The sequence below is a fragment of the Malaya genurostris genome, chromosome 2, assembly GCF_030247185.1.
Source record: "Malaya genurostris strain Urasoe2022 chromosome 2, Malgen_1.1, whole genome shotgun sequence".
Taxonomy (NCBI): domain Eukaryota; kingdom Metazoa; phylum Arthropoda; class Insecta; order Diptera; family Culicidae; genus Malaya; species Malaya genurostris.
In genome coordinates this window covers 149,421,550-149,443,311 of record NC_080571.1, presented here as the reverse complement: position 1 = coordinate 149,443,311, position 21,762 = coordinate 149,421,550, and the positions used below count along the sequence as shown (strand labels likewise).

Here is a 21,762-nt window from a genome sequence, read left to right as displayed (position 1 = left end):
AGCGTCGCGATTCAGCATTTTCACACGCCCAATCGATTTGATTCCTGAGAAAATTGATGAAATCGTTAAAGCAGCTTGTACCTTGCACAACTGGTTACGAACAACGAGCGCTTCGACATACTTTTCAAATGGCTGTGTTGATCAAGAAAATTTGGAAACAGGAGAAGTTATTCAAGGTATGGTAGCAATCTGTATAAAAATACACCAAATGACAGTACATTATATCTGCAGGTACATGGCGAAACGAAATTTTCAACTAAAATCTATGCACTCCTGTAATGCTAAAAACTATAGCATGCAGGCAGGGGAAATACGGAACTCGTATAAAACCTATTTTATGGAGTCTGGTGCAGTGGACTGGCAGTGGAAGCATATAGCATCGAAGAAAAACGATAAATGAAGTATAACATTTATTACACGTTACAGAAACATTTCTGGTAGAGAAGGAAACATGAAGTCTAGTTATATGGAAATAAACCGACGTATCAAGCGGTTGAATTTACTCGTATGTTTAAATGGATTTTTACTCTAATATACATCTTTTTCGGAAGCATTAATTTAGAACAACCGTTTATATTTGACCAAGAGCCTGCATTCTGCTTCGTAAACAAAATATGTTATTACACTTCAGTGTCCCTGGAAAGTGAGATACATCACCTAAAAGGGAATATTTTATTAAGTAAGAATTTTTATTTTCAACTGTACTCATTACCTGTGAAAGTGTATTATTAAATCCTTCTGAGTTCGACTGTTTTGTTTCATAAACAGAAGTACCCGATCTTTCGTGGTCAATTTGTTCTTCTGCACAAATTGATCCATCCATTTCGCAAGACACTAAGTTTGTTATAAAGCTGGCATCCATTTCATTAGTGAAAGAAAATGATGAATTATCGTCATGTATTTCCTCGGAAGCGTTCTCTACCTGTAACACTTTTTCAGTGCGTATCAAACCCGAAGTTTGCTCTTTCATATTCGTGAATGGATCGAGATTGGGTGGGTTATAACTGATAGATTGTGATAGCAGCGAGCTTTCACAATTAGCTCTTTCACATTCGTACTTAATCCTTTCTTCGCTAACCATCCTTTGTATTCGATCTGGCAAAACGTATGCGTTTAGCTTAGGCATGTTTCTTAACTGAAATGCAATAGTTTGCCCAAAATGATGAAATTCGTCTGACACAGTTGACGCTTTTCTTATTTCTTCCAGCTTTATTATGGCCGACTGAATATGATTCGGCACATTTTCTTGATGTGTTCTCATTTTTTTTGGAACTCGTGCCGGCTCGAATGTCAATTTATCCTGTGCATCCTCGGATGATGGAGCTCTTTCATATGAACACTCGTTAGATATTTTATTTTCAAGGAACTGCAAATATGTATAATGAAAATTAAGTTCAAACTCAATTGCATGCACTTACGTCATCAACAGCACTCGACTCCTTCAGACCTGTACACACATCCTACAATGGTTCGGAAAGCATGAATTCATTAAAACACAATGAACTACGTTAATTCACTTTACACTAGATTGCTTACCAAATTGTTACTGGATTTCCGAGGGTTACATTTCGACAAAAAAGCATCGGCAACAGCAAACCAGTAGAGCCTGGGTTCGTGAACATCGTCAATTCCGGCATCAGATTTTTTCGATTTGTTTATTCGTATTTTCTCGGACGTATACGTGTCACGCATTGATTTAATTTTTTTGGTGACTTCTTCAGTGGAATCAAAGTTCATTTCTAGCATAATATCTTTGTATGCTCTTTGGCGTTCAGTTTTGTTTTTATACAACGGATTACGGAAATCCCATAAACATTCATGCGATCGATATAATTCTATTAACTGTCCGAAGTCGTCAATACTTTTTCGAGGTTTCTTCCGAACAATATCTTTTGTTTCGTTTTAAATTTCACTTGACATCTTGTTTACCTTTTTCACGATCTGCGGCACAATTTTCACTTTCGGCCATATTGTTTTTTCTTGCCAGTATGATTTGCCAGCATTGAATTTAGAAAAGGCCAAAATTTTTCATGCTGGCAACAACCAGCAGCTGGCAAGTGTTTACATTATGCTGGTAGAGTGCTGGTGCCAGTATACTGGCACCAGCATGCTGGCAGCCAGCAGAAGTGTAAACGCCACACAAGGGCCGCTAATATAATAGAACGACAACAATCAGGGATGCCAGGTTCACAGATTAATCTGTGTTTCACAGATTTTCAATTTTCTGCACAGGTTTTAAAAATGACACAGATTTCTGAAAATGATCACAGATTCTGGAATAAATCACAGATTTTTTAAATCGAGCACAGTTTAGTACCAAAAAGTACAGAGCGGTTGAGGAAAAAGGTTTCCTAAATTAATGCTGGGATGTAAATGATGCCAATATCCACAGCTTAATCCAAAGAAGTAATTTCAGAGCAGATTGAGGTAGGCAACTATGCAATACCGGTGTTACAACAACGCAAAATTTACAAGTGAATGTTCCAATTATTCGAGCCAATACATTCAACAAATACAACAGATCTTACTCTAATTGTAAGATAAGATGAATGGAGAAGTTGAAATGTATGTAGGTAAGGATTTATGCTTTGTTTTTATCAGTTCATTTGTATTTATCATTTTTCATTTCTCATATCAAGGTTACAAAATTAGGCTGGGTGTAACGATAAAAACTAACATGAAGATTAAAGAAAATGTTCTACTACTAGTGAAAAACATCTAGTATTATATGAATGAAATGAAAATTAATAGAATGAATATTTAAGTAGTGCAAAGAATGTATTTGAAATGCTTGTTAGTGAAATCAGTAGAGAAATTTCCTAAATACTTTTGAACACCAGTTTTGTGCCAACACCGTAGGCACTCATCGCACTGTACCCAGCTTATTGCAGAAGAAATATTGTCGCTGCAGCTCTAAGCTGCAATTCGAAGGACAGTCTAGCGCAGCGACGTCAGTTAAACTGCCATTTCCTATTATACATCAACTGGTAAAATCATGTTGCTTCATACATATTTTGTTGTCTTGTTTATGAACCACGTGCTTCAACATAAATGAATACATTGTCTTACCTCCGCTATCGAAGCACATAACGATGGAATATAGAAATTGATATTCTATGCGCTTTAAGTTGATAATGTATGTTTAGGAATCAATGGGTTGGACACTGAACTTTACAAGGAAGTGAATTTTCGTACAATTATGAGTGATTAATATATCGCATGCCAGTCTACATACCATTGGTGCACAGTGAACTTCGCTGGAGCAACATAATCTGACGAGAGAAACGCCGCTTCCGAATTTTTTCTGCATGCTCAATAGAATCCGTTTCGTTTACAACTGTAAGTGAACCTTCTCTGACTGCACATTGAGCACACACATTTCATATATCTTCAGAGTTGGTTATCAAATTTCTTAACAATTGCTTTCGACAATTCACAGGATCAAAATGCTCCTCGAAAATCGGTTCTTTTTTCAAAAATTTTTCAATATTGTTTATTACATGAATTCCACAATTATCATTATCTGTTTGGTTGTTCACTTCTATAACTTTAGTGTTTAGTGTGTTTAGTTTTTGAAGTATCGCAATGAGAATTTCGTTATTCTGTGTGAGCGGCATGACTTTTTTCATGGTTTGTCGCAAATTGTAGCATTGCCTGTGAACTTCTTTTTTTTTAATCAAAGTAGTAGAATAGCATGTTGACGTTATCTATTACTGCTACAGTAAAATGATTTTCTATCAATAATGGTTAAACTATAACAGGATTTAGAAAATTCTTAACAAGAATATCACAGATTCTACTGTGAGCTAATTGGATGTCACTACATCCAAACAATAGTCTACTTTCATGGCATAGTGTTACGGATACCGAAGGTTTGTGGATTGCGCAAACAAAGTGCAAACAAAACTCAATGACAAAATTTGTTAACCAGAGGTGGAATCATGTAAGGTGATTATCACCAAGTGATTATCACTTTTGAAAATTTGGAATCATGTAAGGTGATAATCACCAAGTTCTGTCACCACTGCTGAGAGGCTAACATCACTATCAAACGTTGGCATTACGTAAGGTGATAGTCACCGCGATTTAATCACCTTCATGTCAAAATGGAGGTGATAACAATTTAGTTATCACTTTTAGTAGTGATTTGATTTTTTGAGAAGTGGCTTTATAAATTATTGTCCGTTAGGTGAATTTCAAGCCACTGATATATACAACCTACCAATATTGGTCGGAGAGGATAATTTTTTAATAAAATTCGTTCTGATATTGTGTCAGAATTGAATACCAAAATGAAAATTAACTTAGTTTATATAGTTTAAAGAATTCATAGAATGAACGGTAGTATTTATCAATTAAATCAATTCATTTATGTTATAATTATTATTTGAAGGAATATCATTGGGGTATTCGTAAAGTCAAAGATAAATTGCTTTCTGGAAAAGTGATAAGTTTATGAATGTAGACATCTCCTGTTGCACATAACGTAACATTAAAAAATCTATGCTAACATTTTCAGTAGAATTAGATGGCCGTGACTTAGTAAGCGACATATCAGTCTCGTTCAACTGAACGAGTAAAAAAGATTAAACTGCGTTCTTAATTTTCTTCTTGTGAGTTGAACTAAATAAGGCAATATTTTTGGACAATTAGTTGCTGCTAATCATAGTGGATATTCGTAGTACCGGTGGGTAAAATTTCCAAAATGGAGGTAGCATTTGAAAGCTCTGTGAAATGCCATAATCGTAAAGTGAATGAAAACTATACAAGAAATTATTTAACGGATCTTTCTCATTCGAGAGGAATGCCATCCTTTGTGAAACATCAAGAAGATCTAAAAATTCGTGTCATTTCAAAGCTAGCAAATTTATCCCAAAGAATTGACTGTGACATTGATTTCCATTGAAAAATAAAAATCGGCGCTAAATTAAACCAACAAGTGAATTTTTTTATTTGTTTGTGCGCAGGTAATTTTTTTCAACGTTACTCTTCGATCCATACAAATCATCATTGATAAACATGACTCGAAATAATGAAAAAAATTGAAAACTAAAGGAATAAAACTTTAGATTTTAAAATATTATATGGGTATACGCCACTTTCATCATCAACTCCTAATATCAACGGTATACGCCACATTCATATTTTACTCCTGAAAAATTGACGTTTCTTGACAGGGGATAAATGGAGTGAAGTTGGCTCAATCACCGGTGATGGTGATAGTAAAAGTGATCACCTTCGGTGATTCCAAACATTCTGGTGATCACCAGGAGGTGATAGTCACTTATCACCTTACATGATTCCACCCCAGGCCTTCCAGTCATTATCCCACAAGCTTTTCATATCACCCAACTCTAAAAGTTGATTATCTTTGATTATTATTTTTAATTGATCACATCTATGATGTAGTAATTCTCATCTGATTTCATTTTATTTGACAATATTATTCCAAATCCTTCAAACAGAGTTGTTTCGAATCCACAGAATAGCGTAGTATTTAATAGAGGATTGTTATGTAAAGGAAACACACCAAGGTCATAACTTCTCAACACTGTAGCACAAACATTTGAATGAATATCCTAGTTTGTTTCAATGACTGATTCTACTTCTTCTGCTATATTGAGCAACCTTTTTTAGTAGATTCGTCTGAAAACTCATCAGGAAAAGTGATTGTTTGATTTGGTGTTCTTGAAAACAATACATTCTTTAGTTTGGATTCAACTAAATCCATGTGTTGATTCAAGTCTGCTAATGGTGTTGATGCAGCTGCAGGTGGCTCTTTCCTTAGATTAATACTATCAACTATGCTAAAGACTGTCCCAGGAAGTACAACAACAGAATATTATTCTCAACATTTGCTACTTAGCCATTGTAGACTAGCTGGCGCACCTTCTTGCGAACGTTCCTCATTAAATTCCGTACAGACTTCTTGGCGACAAGTTTTGACACTTTTTTAAATCTTTTTCGAACTGTTGAATGGTTTCGGCTGCCGAGACATGTTTCCTAAGATGTGCCTTCATTAATGCCCAAAATTCCTCAATTGATCGAAGTTGTAGGCAATTTGGTGGATTCATGTCTTTTGGGACGAAAGTGACATTTTTGGTAGTATACCATTCTACCGTTGATTTCGTGTAGTGGCAAGAAGCAAGATCTTTTATTTATTTATTTATTTATTTATTTATTGTAAAATCAACAGACACGATGTGGTCCTAATGATTAATTCTAATACTATGTAAGAATTTGGTCCTTGTTTTATGCCGTGAAAGATTGAAGTCGAACTCAGATGACACTCGATTGAATGACCGTTGTAAGCTGATAATCGCACCGTTTATCCCGTAGTTAGTGCGGCGTAAAGGAAGTCGAAGAAAAGCGTTATTGCGGAGAGCTCGAGGACGAACATTGATGTATATTTCACGGAGCAAAGTGGGGCGGTCGATTCTATCATTCAAAACGTCTGCTATCATTAAAGCACGCGATAGCTCCCGTCTTACTTGCAGTGTGTCTAGACCGATTAGCAATCCGCGACTTTCATAGCTCGGTAGTTGATGAGGATTGGTCCAAGGTAATCGGCGAAGAGCGAATCGAACGAATCTACGTTGAATCGACTCGATTCTATTAACGCCATTGAGGTAGTGAGGGTTCCAAACAGCTGAACAATATTCCAGAGTAGAGCGAACGAGTGAACAGTATAGGGATTTCAAGCAGTAAACATCCGTAAAATGCTTAGCCATTCTCATCACGAATCCAAGGCAGCGAGAAGCTTTAGCCACAATGTAGTTGGTGTGTTGCCTGAATGTTAACTGCTCGTCAAGAAAAACGCCGAGGTTCTTGATGCACGTCGATCTACCAATCATGAATCGCTCAATAAAGTATTCGATCTTGCCAGAAGACAACAGGATCCTTGTGGCTTCGAATCATGGGTAGAAGTCGTTTTGTAAACATTCCTTGATGTATATTTCGCTGTTCATTGAAGCAGTGGTGATGAAGGGTTTCGAAATCTTACCGCAGCTACAAATTGCTTGCCAAACCATAGCTTTCTTACCAAATTTTTCGACTTCAATCGATGTCTTGTACTGGTTTAACACTTGCCCTTCTCGCCACGTATAATATTGTGGTAACGGCAAGGATTTGTAGGTTTCGTCGTACATGATTGAGCAGTTCAAATTTCCAGCAGGAATCGTATTGTACAGCTTTTGAACACTCGGCCTAATTGATGCTTCTTGTTTCGGATTACGTTTTGGTTGTTTCTGCTATAAGAGTTCGAAGATTCAAACGTTCTTTGGCACGAAGAACATTTGACTTCGAAGTGCCCACTGTTTTGCACACATCCCGAACTGAAACCTCCTTCTTTTACTCGAACGCCTTTAGTATACGTTTATCCAACTGAGGGTTAGAGGGACCTTTTTTTCGACCCGTTTTCGGTTTATCCTCAAAGGTGTTTCGGTTTATCCTCCTCACCAAACTTCCTGATTACATTTCGCACGGCTTTTTCACTTACTCCTTCCATTTTTGCTATCTTTCTCAGTGACAGTCCACGTTCTGTGCACCATTTGTACACAATTTGTCGACGTTGTTCTGCTGAAAGTCCACGCATTTCGAGACAAACTAATGAAAACGAATAAGCAACTGCACAAGTGGTTAGAGAAGAGTGTAAACAACAGGAAGCAACCCTAAAAATTGACAGATTCTGAACCATTGCGAAATGGCAGCGGTTTTTGGTTGCGTCCGCACTTTCTAGGACAGTCTTTATGGCACTCTTCTCCATAATATGTTTGTATAACCTCATCTGGAAACAATGTACGATTCAAATTTACTTTTGGATCGTGATAATTGATTTTCACCCTTCAGAGTTCGTTTCCTGTACATCTCTTTAGCATTTTTAATGTCAGAGATTTTCATATTTGTTCCTTGTCGTCATTTGACAAATTTCGAACTGGTGTCTTACTATTTGTTCGAGGTGTTATTTTTTTTATTACTTCCCATTTTTCTTTGGCATACAGTACTATTCTTCGATTTTGTAGTAGCGGCGGGTCTAACGTTGAGAGTGGCTCTTTCTTTGCGCAGGGTGCTATAAAATGCATCTATTATTGCTTCAACATCCTTTCTAAAAATATACTCAATGTGATCATCTAATCGATGCCTTGGTGTCATCCTTTGTGTCCTTGTGATGAGCTTCGATCAGACCGTTGTTAGCACGATTTGCCTTGATTAAATCCGCCTCGTTTTTTACCTTATACGACATAGCTGGACTGAGTAGTAGTAAGTATGTTATGTTTTTGCGAAGAATTTTTAGGATGAAATCATATGTTGTTTATATGCATGATAATTGTCCATATTTTGAAACATGGGTACAATGAGTTTTTCAAAATCGGAATAACCTTTTTTTGTAGAAGCGACTGGATTCGTATATTGTGAATATCTCCTGTTGTATCTAATGAATCAACATAATTCTTGCGCCATACCATCAGAAATATGATCACAATTTAATGATAAAATTTTCAGTTGTGTGACATAATCTCAAATAGTTCAAAATTAAACTTTTCTGAAATGTTTGGTATAAACGAGTGTCGAAGAGGATAATTCATAAGGCGCGTTAGCCTTTCTCGTATTTTGAAAGCTCATAGCTCAGTGATCCGTAGAAGGATTCATATAATCTAACTACCAATAGAATCGAAAATTTTCAACTTGAACGTGTATTGCAACAACATTGAAGTTTTTCAATAGTACACTATTGAAAAACCTGTTTGATTTAACCTATGACAGCACCAGCCAATCAGAAAACGAAATGTCTGCATCTATACAAGAGCATCCATATAAAAGTTGAGTGATTCATTTTTCCTACCATTTGCTGAGCAACTGTTCCCGAAACAAGATACACGAGAGCAACATCGAGGACCTGTCGTCTCACTGTTTCCCGTTCTGCGAACAGGAAAGGAATTTTAGCAAGTAGTATTAGTAGCCAGTAGCAGGTATAAAATGAAATGTGAGAAATAGCGTCATTTAAGTTAAAGCAGCTACTCTGAACGTACGAGACACCGTCAGCACGATGGCACTGAAAACCGGTAGAAAGGCAGCCAAAAAGTCCAGCAAGGCCCATTCAAAGCACTTTTAAGTGCTAAAGATAATCCTAAAGAACTAGTTGAATTTTGTCGCTTTCCTACCATTTTCTGAGTAATTGTTGCCGAAACAAGACATACACGAGAAGTTTAAATAATTTGCACCGTCACTAACACATTCAATTACGAACGGCAATGCGAAGGTGGAAGTAATTGTGTTGAACACATCGTTATACTAGTATACAAATATGCCGTGCGAAACAGAGTTGCCACGTATACAGATCAGTATGTATTTTTATCGTAAGTTCTTTAGGCCGAAAACAAAAATGAATAAATTGTTACAACAAAGGTTTCCACTTGATTTGCGCATTCCACTTTCCAGGCGTATCAGAACTGGCTAAACTTAAAGCAATCCTAAATATTTCTTTATCACAGTGATGTGGTCGTTCTGAAAAGTACGGGGTTTTCAACTCCTCGTCGTTACGGATGGCCAGCTGCAGATGGCGAGGGATGATTTTCGTTTTCTTGTTGTCACGGGCAGCGTTACCGGCTAATTCCAACACATCGGCAGTCAAGTACTCCATCACTGCCGCCACACGGAAAGACCGAAATCAGCATTTTGGCGAAAAAACTTGTTGATTTTCTGATTTTAGCTAGTTATTTTTTGAGACAACTAAAAAAATCCCCACCTTTGCTAAATTAAATTTTCTAATTCTAATTCTCTTAATAATAATTCAAAGCACTTTTAAGTACTGAAGATCATCCTAAAGAAATAGTTGAATTTTGTCGCTTTCCTACCGTTTTCTGAGCAACTGTTTCCGAAACAAGACACACACGAGAAGTTTAAATAATTTGCACCGTCACTAACACATCTAATTACGAACTTCAATGCGAAAGCTAAAGTGATGATGTTGAACACATCTCTATACTAGTATAGGGTCTTGTGAAAATATGTCATGCGAAACAGGGTTGCCATATATACAGATTATTCTGTATTTTATTTATACATACATACAAATATATATATATATATATATATATATATATATATATATATATATATATATATATATATATATATAGATTTTTCAGTATTATTAGTATAATTATTATTATCATTGCCTCGTACTGAAATTTCGAGAAGAGTCTGATGTTTTCGAGCTTCATAGCTTCAATAAAAATAAACTAGAGCAAATTAAAAAGGAATTGTTGCAAGTGTGGAATATATAGTTGTTGAATAGTAACTGTTTAATGTAACTAATCTGTACTTTAATGTAGGTGCATCGCTTCAAACTCTATTAGTGAAAAAGGAGAAAGCTTGCACAATTCATACAATCAATCAACTAACTGATAATCGGAAAAGTGATGGGAGCGTGTCAGTGTTTTCGTATTCACGACATTCAGTTATGTCTCTGACATTACCCACCCGCCTTTTTTAAACGCGATTTGATTGAGATCGAATCGATTGCCGTGGTTTTTGTGAATTCTTTTCATGGTTCTTTATCTATTATATGCAGATTAACGATGTGTTGTTCAATGTTCGTATACATTGCTAGTTCAGCGTTATGCCATGAGTGGTATTTAGAGTGAGGCAATCTTTCATACATCGATTTTTTAAATTAGAAAAGTAGTAATGCAGTATTTTCAACTGTTTCTTATGCTTGAATAATTTTTTATTCAGACCAAGTCTATCCTTAACTTCAAAGAAACATTAAAGAATTCGACGTTAGAGTGGTGACATTTGGATATTTCTTTATCATTTCATAAAATATTGCATCGCACTCCACTTAACTTAGTGGTATAGAATCGAGTCCTAAACGATATAGAGTTTTCATTTCAATGTATTTCTGTTACTGTTTGGAAACGAGGTAAAAATAAATAAATTATAAACTTAACATTTTGCATCAACTTACGTGACACGAAATCTGTTCTGAAATATTTCGATTACACAAAAATACTGAAATAAAATGGAAATTGTAATTCATATCTCTATCTATCTATTTTTTTCTCATAAATACGTTTATTTCATAGGAAATATACATAAGGTTTTCTTCGCCGTGGCATCCACAATACATAGTACTTTGAACCTAATACATTTCGAATACCATGTTAGTATATTGGTATTCATTAGTTAATCTAAACACTGTTTTTATCAAGCGAGTTGCTATTTTAAATTACATTAAATAAAATACATTTATTTTGTACAGGATCTCACAGCTATTTCAGGTTTGTTTGTATCAGCTCATCACTTTTATTCAATATCATATAGTTGGCTATTGGTTGAATTCATGGAAGAGAAAACAGTCTAACATAAAATAAAATTTAAATTGGCACTTCAATGGAGTTAATGAAATGATAAAGGTCACGACAAGCAAGCATGTCGCGAACTGGGACATTGGATAGTCTACCTCGAGTACGCAAGAAATTTATTAGTTGAGATCTGACATCACGATACTCCACGCATGTCTAAACGACATGATCAATATCGCGATAACCTTCGCCACAAGCACAATGATTAGTTTCGGAAAGTCCAATTCGAAGGAGATGTGCATCTAACGTGTAGTGATTGGACATGAGTCTGGACATCACACGAATGAAGTCCCTACTCACATCCCGTCCCCTGAACCATGCCTTATTCGATATTTTAGGAATAATTGAGTACATCCATCGACACAGATCATCTTTATCCCAAGAAGCGTGCCAGCTGGCAAGTGTTTTTTGGCGAGACGCGCTATAGAATTCGTTGAAAGCAATCGGTCTCTCATAAATTTCACCCTCAATAGCACCACGTTTAGCTAAAATATCGGATCTTTCATTGCCTGGAATGGAGCAATGAGCCGGGACCCAAACTATTGTGATTTGGTAATTATTGTTCAATATGTCGTTCAGGCACTGTTTTATTTTGCTCAAGAAAAACGGTTCATTTTTGCCAGCAGCGTTTTAACGAACGGCTTCAATTGCACTCTGACTATTTGTGAAGAGAAAATAATGGTTTGGAGATAATGTGACGATTACACTCAAACTGTAGTGAACTGCTGCTAACTCTGCTATATAAACAGATGCAGGTTCTTGAAGCCTAAATGAAGCCGAAACATTATTGTTGAACATACCAAACCCTCGCCTCTTCAATTCGTGATCCGTCCGTGAAAAGCCTGAACTTACTTGTAAATATTTTTGGGATTTCCATCGAGCGTAGGTGTTCCGGGATTCGCTGCATGGATGTGTCGAAAAATAGAGTTGAGTCAGGGATATTTAGGAAGGTGTCACGGATAGGAATATATCTTGAAGGGTCGATTTTCTGTGTAATATGATAAAAATAAAGTGTCATGAATCTGGTTTGAGATTGAAGCTCAACTAGCCTTTCGAAGTTATTCATAACTAGGGGATTCAGTACCTCACATCTTATTAGCAGTCGCGACAAAAGCTCCCAAAAACTATCCTTCAATGGAAGAACTCCCGCCAGAACTTCAAGACTCATTGTATGTGTCGAGTGCATGCAGCCTAAAGTAATTCGCAAACAACGATATTGAATTCGCTCCAGTTTGATAATATGAGAGTTTACAGCGGATCGAAAGCAAATGCATCCATATTCCATCACTGAAAGTATCGTTGTCTGATATAATTTTTTTTAGATCTTCCGGATTAGCACCCCACCAAGATCCTGTTATTGTTCGAAGAAAATTTACTCTTTGTTGGCATTTTATTATCAGATACCTAATATGTCCTCCCCACGTACATTTGGAATCAAACCACACCCCGAGGTATTTGAAAGTCAAAAGATACCGAAATTACAGAAACTACTATGTTATTTACTTGGAATTTATGACTTAGGCATTGGAAATTCATTATGATGCATTTGAACATAGCATTTAGTTGTTTTACCTATTTTTATATATATATAAAAAATAGGTATAGAATTCGCTCAAACTTTAGAAAAATTTTCCGAGGCCCGGAGGGCCGAATGACATATACCAATCGATTCAGCTCGACGAACTGAGCAAATGTCTGTGTGTGTATGTGTGTGTGTCTGTATGTGTGTTGTCAACTAAGAGGTCGAGATCTCAGAGATGGCTGGACCGATTTTGATCAAACTAGTCGCAAATGAAAGGTCTCCCCGTCACCCAAAACGCTATTGAGAGGTTTTGAGATCGGATGTTTACTTTTTGAGTTATACAAAGTTTTATGTCAAAATTTTCAGTTTTTTGACAGTATCTGTCACAATTGACCTTGAAAACAGAATATGTTTTCAGACTTAGATTCCGCACGGTAATACCTATCCAACAAGCCATAGTTTGTTAAAATCCGTCCATTTTTAACGGAGATATCGAAATTTTTCTGTAAGCGACTTTTCCCCCTATTCCAGCAGTAGGAGTTTTGAGCGCTGTATGACAAAGATATGCTTGGGAGCAACGGAAAACACGATTTTTTATACTGTTACATACAATTGTTTCTAAGTACCAAAAGGATTGTGTACAGCATCCTTTTTCATGACATTTAGCCTCGGACCGATTTTGGCACGGCTCGTTTTTGGCAACATAATCGTTCGAATATGACATATATAAACCAGATGATGGCAGAATTTTTTTTAATTATTTTGTTTTAAACTACTTACAGCAATAAATGCTGGAACAACATAACATCCATATACCATTCGAATCAGTTCGTCGAGATCAGCAAATGCGTGTGTGACAAATAATTTCACTTAATTTTCTCGGAAAATTTCTTTTCTACAAATTCAGATTCATACGAAAAGTCGTATGCTCCCAAACAAAGTTCCTGCATTATGTTTGGTTCCGACCTCTGGTTCTGGAACTACAGGATGATATGTGAAACGAAATTAAAATTGTGTAACTCATTTTTCTCGTAGATGGCTGAACCGATCTAAGATTCAAATGAAATCTAAGAATCATCTAAGATTCAAATGAAAAGTTTCAAGGTTCTATAAAACATCTTTTCAGTCAGATCCAACTTCCGATTTCGGAAATACAGGGTGATTAGTATAAAAATGTCTATTTTATATAAATTAATCAGGTTTATCGGGTTTGCAGATTTGGATATTCGATATCCAAATAAATTTATTTCAGTTTTAATGGTATTCAGTTTTCAATCAGAAGGCACCTAAAAATTTAATTCGTGCTATGATCTCTCAAAGATGTCTTAACTGATTTTCAAATATTTTGAAACAAATGTAAACTGTACAGCTACTCAGGTGAATTTATCTGACTTCGGCCATACCGCTTTTAGAATTCCGGTTCCAGTATAAAATCGTTTCTAAAAGCTCAATCGTTTTCTAAAAAAAAAAACCTAATCAAATTTCAGAAACAAAAATTCAAATTAAAACAAACTTATATACAAAAATTAACTAATTTTATCCAATTATGACTTCCGGTTCTCGAATTACATGATGATGAATTTTTAAAATTCAAACCGATATAAAAGATGACAATCCCGAAAAGCTTCAAAGTTGGACTCAAAACTGTTGTAATTTATTCGTCATATGGCCATACGAATCGGTTTGGGTTATGCTGATTCCTGAATACCGGCTCTGGAAGTACCTTAAATTACCGTAAACTCTAGAGTGGAACTTACATATCATGGCATGTTTAATCGATTATCACACTTCTAGATTCAAATTCGATCCGATTTGCAGTTTCGACATTACAGAGTAATGAATGATTAAAATCTTAAATTGTCGCATAAAACAACGGTCATTAAAATAATGTTATGAAAACTTAAACACCGAAGAATATTCATGCATAAAACACATGCGGATTGATAAAAATAGGTATCATCTCACTGCTAGGTGGATTAAACACGTTTTTTAATTAGCTTTTGCGAGTAAGCATTCGTATATGCTTATAATAAACAAAAGCGCAGTTTTCAACATAACGAAAATTGAGAAATGACTAGCACGAGTTCTTTCAGAGTAAAATATAGTGGAAACAGGTCAAGCAGCTTCATGCTCTTCATATTCGTCTATTTCCAAATACGATAGGATCTGTAAAATTCAAAAGCAATTTCTAGTTACAGTGTTAGCGTTTACGTTTTCAGGTTCCGGCAAAATAAAAATACAACGTAGCGAATTTGTCCACGATCAAAAGGCGACGCAATGAGTTTCTAAACGCTAAATTCGGCACGGCTCAAAATAGAAGCATTATGACCAATGCTTGGATCGAGGTGCCATCTGTTTTAGAGAAAAAAGAAATTCAACAACGAGAGGACACATCGAGTCGTCCATGTTCACGTTGATGTCATTCGCTTCACTACAGGTCCCGGAAAGTACTCCAGCGGACGGCGAGGATAATCTAGACAGAAGATCCTTCGAACAGTGGCGCGATATCCTCGAGTTATCCATGGCATCCTCTGGAATCATAGATGAATCCATACAGATAACTGTATTTTGCATGAAAGCGGGAAGAAAACTGATGGAAGTTCTGGAAAAAAACCGTATCAAGCAAGAACGCACCGTACTCAAATGTGATGTATAAGCTGGAAGAATTTGACGGTTCTCGTGATTACGTGCTATTACAACGCCAAAAGTTGCGATCTATTACTCAAAACCCGGGTGAGGGTGATGTTAAATTTGTAAAACGAGTCGTCTCTATGGCCAAGCTATGTGATTATCCCAATGAACAGATGATGGAGACAGTAGCCGATGTAGTACAATTACATTCCTCGAACATCAAGGTGCGAGAATCCGGTTGAAAAGTAATGCGTAAAGGCGGTTCAAAAAGTGAATTATTAAACAAGGTTAGATCGGCAGAAATCGAACGTCAAAGCGAGGAATTATATATAAAAAACATCAGCACTCCGATCTAGAAGTTGCAGCCGTTTCGTCAGTGGCCACCGAATATAAGGATACTGTATCTGCAAGACCAAGAAGATAAATTCGTAAACCTTCAAAATTAAGCAACGTGTATTGGTATAACATTTTTGAATAAGAGTAGAAAAAGAGAAGGATGTAGGGATTGAGGGTGGCTATAGAAAGAGAGAGAGATGGAGACAGACAGAGAGAGTACGAAAATGAAAAAGAGAAAAGTAGAAACTTATGAGCTAAATAAAATCTGCCAGTCTGGTGAATAACTTGGAATAACAATGTTGTGTTTGTTAATCAGTGTTCCGAAGAAGGGCTCCTCGAGATACGACAGTGACTTTTGTGGAATGATTTTCTAATGAATTAGAAATGTATTCTTTGCCATACCATTAAAATATTCCATAATGTAAAATTGGCCAGATGACCTTATGTTTTTTAGATTCATAGACATGTAAGCTAATTAAAAAAAATTCAGTTTGACCCATTTCTATTGGGCAGAAAAAATCATTAAAGATTATTATTATTATTATTATTATTATTATTAAATCTCTATCTACTGTAGAATTCTTTGAAAAGGTGGTTTTGGTTAATGGCAGAAGGGGCATGAAATAATGGGAATAGGATTGGAGGGCGTATTTGTCGGGTGGGGTTTGTGGTTATATTGCTGCTAGACTGTTGTGTGAAGGGCAGTTAAGTCGTGGGTGGTAAAAGTAGGTTTTGTTGGGAGGTAGGTGATGGTGGTATGGAGTGAGAAGAGTCGAATGCTTTGAGGTCATATTTGTGGGCGGTTCTGGTTGTTTCGTTGTTGGGCTGGTGTGTTGAGGCGGGAGATAAAGGTAAGAGTTGTGTAATCTATATGTTTCGACTGTTAGATGGAGTTGTAGATGTTTCCATCTTTGAGGAGGAGGATTAACGTTATCTCGGCTACGAGGTCGTTCGCAAGGATGTTTCTTATGGATATGTTTATGTTATGCTGTGCACTGAGGTTGTGAAACTCCAGACAGTTAACTAAGATGTGCTCAACCGTTAGCTGTATATTGCAGGAGGAGCACGTTGGTGGGGGTTGCCAGGTGAGGTAGTATATATGGGTGAGGCGTGTGTGCCCCGTCCGTAGCGGAGATAGTACTCGCTGTTCCCGGCGGTCAGGGCGGTCCGTCCAGGTTGTAAGATCGCCCTTTATTTTGGGCAGTAGGCCGTCGGACGCTCTCCAATGTTGTACAAAGTTGTTGGAGAGTTTGTCCCTGAAGTCCGTCAGTATGTCTGCTGAAGGGACCTCAGAGGTAGCGCGGCGACTTTTCCTACCCATAGCTGCTAGTGTATCCGCGTTTTCATTGCCCGGGATCTCGCTATGTCCAGGTATCCAGCAGACCGTGGCATTGATGCCACAGTATGTATCGATCGCTTGGACAAAGGGATACCCAAACACCGAGTCCGATGCCAGAGTTTGTCCGTGAGCCGTCAGTGAAGAATAAGGCTGAACCTTTGAACTTCTCGGCAATGATTTGATTGAAGCATCGTTTCGCAGCTGCTGGTATTGGCTTGGCTTCGAGGGAGGGTGAAGTATCGATTCTGGGGAGATCCTGCTGGTACCAGGGTTTCTTCCAGACTCTGTGTAGGCGAGCCAGTTTAGGAAGTCTTTGTCCGCTGTATTCTTGGTACCAAGACTTGGCTATATCCAATAATGTGCAGTTGTTTCCCGATATTCTCTCCAAGTAACCCATGGCTCTGCGTACGATTGTCCGGGCTAAGTGCCATCTGAAAGGTAGTTGGCCCAACTCTACGCACGCTGCCATTGCTGGGGTGCTTGGGAGGAGGCTTGAGGCTAGTCTAACGGCCCTGTTGTAGGTAGGGCTCAGAAGTTTAGTGATGTTAGCTCTACCTATGGCCGTTGCTTCTATGCCATAAAAAATTCTACTCCATATCAAAGCTTTGGCAATGTTGATTCCCTGGTGACGGTTCCATTTTGGATGACCGGAACAGATGGACCGGATAAGGTTCAGTCTGGACTCGCAGTCTTTCTTAATTTGTGCGAAGTGATTGGAGAAGTTCAAGTTTCGGTCGAAGGTAACGCCGATAATTTTTGGGGATTTCTTGAACAGCACTTTGATTTGTCCGATCGTTATCGGATGGTCTGTATCTAGGTGTTTTTTCCAACAGAAATGTGAAATAGTACATTTGTTGGGGGTGATATTGAAGCCTACGCTTTCTGAACATTTGCAGATAGCGTTCGCCGCCTGTTGGATTTCATTTCGGATTCTTTTCCTGGATTTACCGGTGACTAGTATAATAATGTCATCGGCGTACACGTAAATCCGCACCCCTGTGGGGACGTGTTTGAGTTGATGGATGTTGATTCCTATTAGAAATAAGGTGACGGCTAGAACCGACCCTTGTGGAACTCCGTTTTGTTCTGTGAATGTTTGAGATAGGGATCCGCCTATACGGACTTGGAAGTTCCTGTTGACTAGGAAGTCCTGCAGATAGGCACCCATTCACCCGTTAATGCCCCAGTTAACCAGTTGTCTGAGGACCCCTTCCCGGTTAACTGTGTTATAGGCCTTGGCCAAGTCTATTGACAGGGCATCTGCATGTACCCCTTCGCTTATCTCTTCGTGTATGGTGTTACTTAGCGATGCGAGGTGGGCTCCTGTTCCCTTTCCTTGTCGGAAACCAAATTGCCTGTGATCCAATAAATCGCGCTCTTCGAGAAGTGTGACGAGACGCCGGTTTACAAGTCTCTTGAGTGTTTTGCCAACGCAAGAGAGGAGGCTTATGGGTCTGAAGTTCTTGGCGGAGTGAAGCTCCGCGCAACCCTTTGGTATGGGAATTATGTGGGCAGTTTTCCAGTTTGCTGAAATTTTGCCAGATAGCCAAATTCTGTCGAAAAGGTTTAGCAGGGCTCTGCGGCCGTTCGACGGAAAATGCCGGAGCATATCATAGCTGATATGATCTGGGCCGGTTGATTTACCTTTGGCGGAGTTTAAGGCGAAGTTAAGGTAGCGCTTCGCCGTGGTCAAGTCGAAGCGAGACAACTCACTGCTTCCTCTTGCTTCGTCGCCGAAATTTCACTCTAAATTGTAAATTTCTCCAATACTAACCCGATTCACGAAAAATCAAAAACATACGATTGTAGGTAAATGATTTTACTATGCATTTGGCGAAAAATATTAGTTAGAAAGCTTTTCTTTCGCGAGATTTCGTGCGAGTTTTTTTAAACCTTTTGTTTTCTTTTTTCCATTTCTCGCTATAAACAACTCGCATATGTAGGGATGTGCTACGTTTTCAACAAAGCTTCAAAGCTAGTAGCGATGAAAATCATTACTGATTTCTGGTTCTACTGAAACATGAATAGAAATTATTTTACAAAGTAGTAACACTTACTTACATTTTCTACTCATCTTTATTCAACGTTTACACAGAGAGAACGGACAACGAAAACAAAAGAAATGTTGTTAGCGTCTACCGCATGTGGCATTTTTCACACCCCAATGCATGCGTTGACATTGTGTGCGTGCGAAAGAATAAGGAAAAACTCATTTATTTTTAAAACTCGCACGAAATCTTTCGATAAAAACGTTTATCAGGCACAGTTTTTATACGAATCGTTAGAAAAATTAATTATCTAGAATCGTATGTTCTTGGAATTTCCGTTTTCTTTACCGTTTTCTCACAATTTTGGGTTAAGTGCGTGAAACCCCGGGATAGACAGCGAACTCCCGTGACCACGGCGAAGCGCTACCTTAAGTTCCTCCGCAGAAAAGAGGCTATTCCAATTTTCATTCAATCCGGTTTGAATGGACACAGGGGGCACTGGGCATTCCGAGAAGAGTTTAGGAATACCTGTGGTAGTGCCGTGTCAGACAAGGATTTGAAGTATTGGCCAATATGGTCTGCTATAATGACCGGGTTGGAGGTGAAATTGTTGTTAACATTTAGAACGAAGCCCTTGTATATACGTTTTCCCCTGAGAGCATTTACTCTTCTCCACAGCTCAGTTATCGAGGAGTCTGATGAAATACCTCTAAGAAAACTGTTCCAGCTGTTTTCCTTAGCTTTGAAAATGGCTTCCTTGGATAAATTGGTCTAGTAAAATGATAATTGGTACATGGTGGCTGCTATCTGTATCGGTCCAGGTGGACCACTTGCAGGAGCCGACCATGTCTCGCGATGCAATCGACAGATCTATGGACGATTGGTATTCCCCCGTGAAAAAGGTTGGGTTGCCATCATTCAATATGACCGCTCCACATTCCTCGACTGTGTGCAAGAGTGTTGGTACTCCAAGTATAGCAGTGATTTAGCCACGAAGTCGGATTGGTATTTTGGCGAAGGTGCGTTTTTGGAGTGCTTTTTTTTACAAGGTGAAATGCAATTACGCACGGAGTGTGGGACTCTCCACAGGACTACCCAACTGTTGATTGGAACTACCCACTAAAATACCTTGTATCTCCAACTCTACCTCCCCGGCACCACCGCTAGGTATTACTTCGGGGTAGAAGGCTATTGGTGTTCACAGCACTCTCCCCAGATTTATGCACAATGGGGTCAGCATCCTGCTCTCGAGGAACCAGTTGGATGACGAAGTCGGTCCAGTGATGCCAGCTGGAGGGTAACATCCGGTTCACTGGCGCCCTGACGATCCTAGCGGTATTACGCCACGATTTACTCCTCTAGTCCCCGACGAAGGATCTAGACTACTCCGACGGAGAGTTCCCCGGCGAAGGAAGTTCTCCCGACACCGAGTTCTCTGTTACACCAAACGGGACACCCGAAAGAGTGCCGAGGTCGGTCCGGCGATTCCGGTTGGAGCATGGCTTCCTATTCGCTGGCGCCTCGACGTTTCGAATCGGTGTTATGGCGACTGCTCGACTAGCCCCCGCCGAAGGATCTAGCCTACACCGACGGAGAGTTCCCGACGAAGGAGGCTCTCCCGAAACCGACGCTTTCGATACCCGTCAACGCCCGACCGAGAGGATGCCTGGGTCGATCCAGTTATTCCGGTTGGAGGATAGCTTCCGGTACACTGGCGCCCCGACGATCCTAGCAATTTTACGTACTACTCGTCTAGTCTCCGACGATGGATCTAGACTACACCGACGAAGAGCTCCCCGGCGAAAGAGGTTCTCCCGGACCGACGTTTATTCGCTGATCCCTCTTGAGCCTACTACGGTTGCACGCGGCTAGCGGTCGCGGCTGCCTGTTGTTGTTCCGCACCCTATTTCCGCTGCAATATGCCCGCAATTTGGGATGCCGCGGTCGACACTGCGTTCCAGTTCTTTACGCAGTGGCACATTCTCTGGATCAGGATCTCCGGTGTGGTGTCAATGTCGCATGCCTCCAGTAGCTCACTCCTTTGAGCCGCGAAACGGGAACATGCGAACAAGACGTGTTCTGCCGTCTCGTTCTCGTCTGGGCAGCCAGGACATAGAGGGGATGCCGCGCGGCCGAACCTGTGGAGGTACCATCTGAAGCACCCGTGGCCTGTGAGAAATTGCGTCAGGCCGAAGTTCTTCTCCGTGAGGTCTATCTAACCAACTTGAGACCCGGTCTCGTAGAGCAATACTCGGTTCTGGAAGTAGCTTTCGAGAATCTTGTACAGCCCTTTCGGTACTCCCAGTCGAAGTAGGGAATCAGCAGTGTCTGCCCAACAAGCACTATTGAACGCGTTCTTAACGTCTAGCGTTACTACCGCACAGTTGCGGATTCCTCGTCGTTTGCGCTGGATAGCTACCTCTGCCGTGGTTACCACCGATGTTATGGCGTCCGCCGTCGACCTGCCTCTGCGAAACCCGTACTGCTGGCTGGACAGTCCTCCTGCCTCCTCTATGAATGGGGATAGCCTGTTGAGGATGATTGTCTCAAGGAGCTTTCCCACAGTGTCTATCTGACAGA

General features: G+C 39.0%; 1 protein-coding gene across 1 annotated transcript; it reads right to left on the bottom strand.

Annotated features, from left to right (window-relative positions):
* Window positions 1-435: 435 nt before the first annotated feature.
* LOC131432492 (uncharacterized) lies at window positions 436-2,127 on the bottom strand. The gene is made up of 4 exons (XM_058598801.1): window positions 1,537-2,127; window positions 1,419-1,460; window positions 713-1,366; window positions 436-657 (listed from the first exon to the last, which is right to left on the bottom strand). The coding sequence occupies exons 1-4, from the start codon at window positions 1,744-1,746 to the stop codon at window positions 628-630; spliced, it is 936 nt and encodes a 311-aa protein (XP_058454784.1). The 5' UTR covers window positions 1,747-2,127; the 3' UTR covers window positions 436-627.
* Window positions 2,128-21,762: the final 19,635 nt, after the last annotated feature.

Coding starts and splice junctions, on each gene's coding strand:
- LOC131432492 (XM_058598801.1), bottom strand. CDS start 1,746: ATGCTAGAAATGAACTTTGATTCCACTGAAGAAGTCACCAAAAAAATT. Junction 1,461..1,536: donor GGAAATCCAGTAACAATTTG/GTAAGCAATCTA, acceptor GAACCATTGTAG/GATGTGTGTACAGGTCTGAA. Junction 658..712: donor TTAATAATACACTTTCACAG/GTAATGAGTACA, acceptor ATTCCCTTTTAG/GTGATGTATCTCACTTTCCA.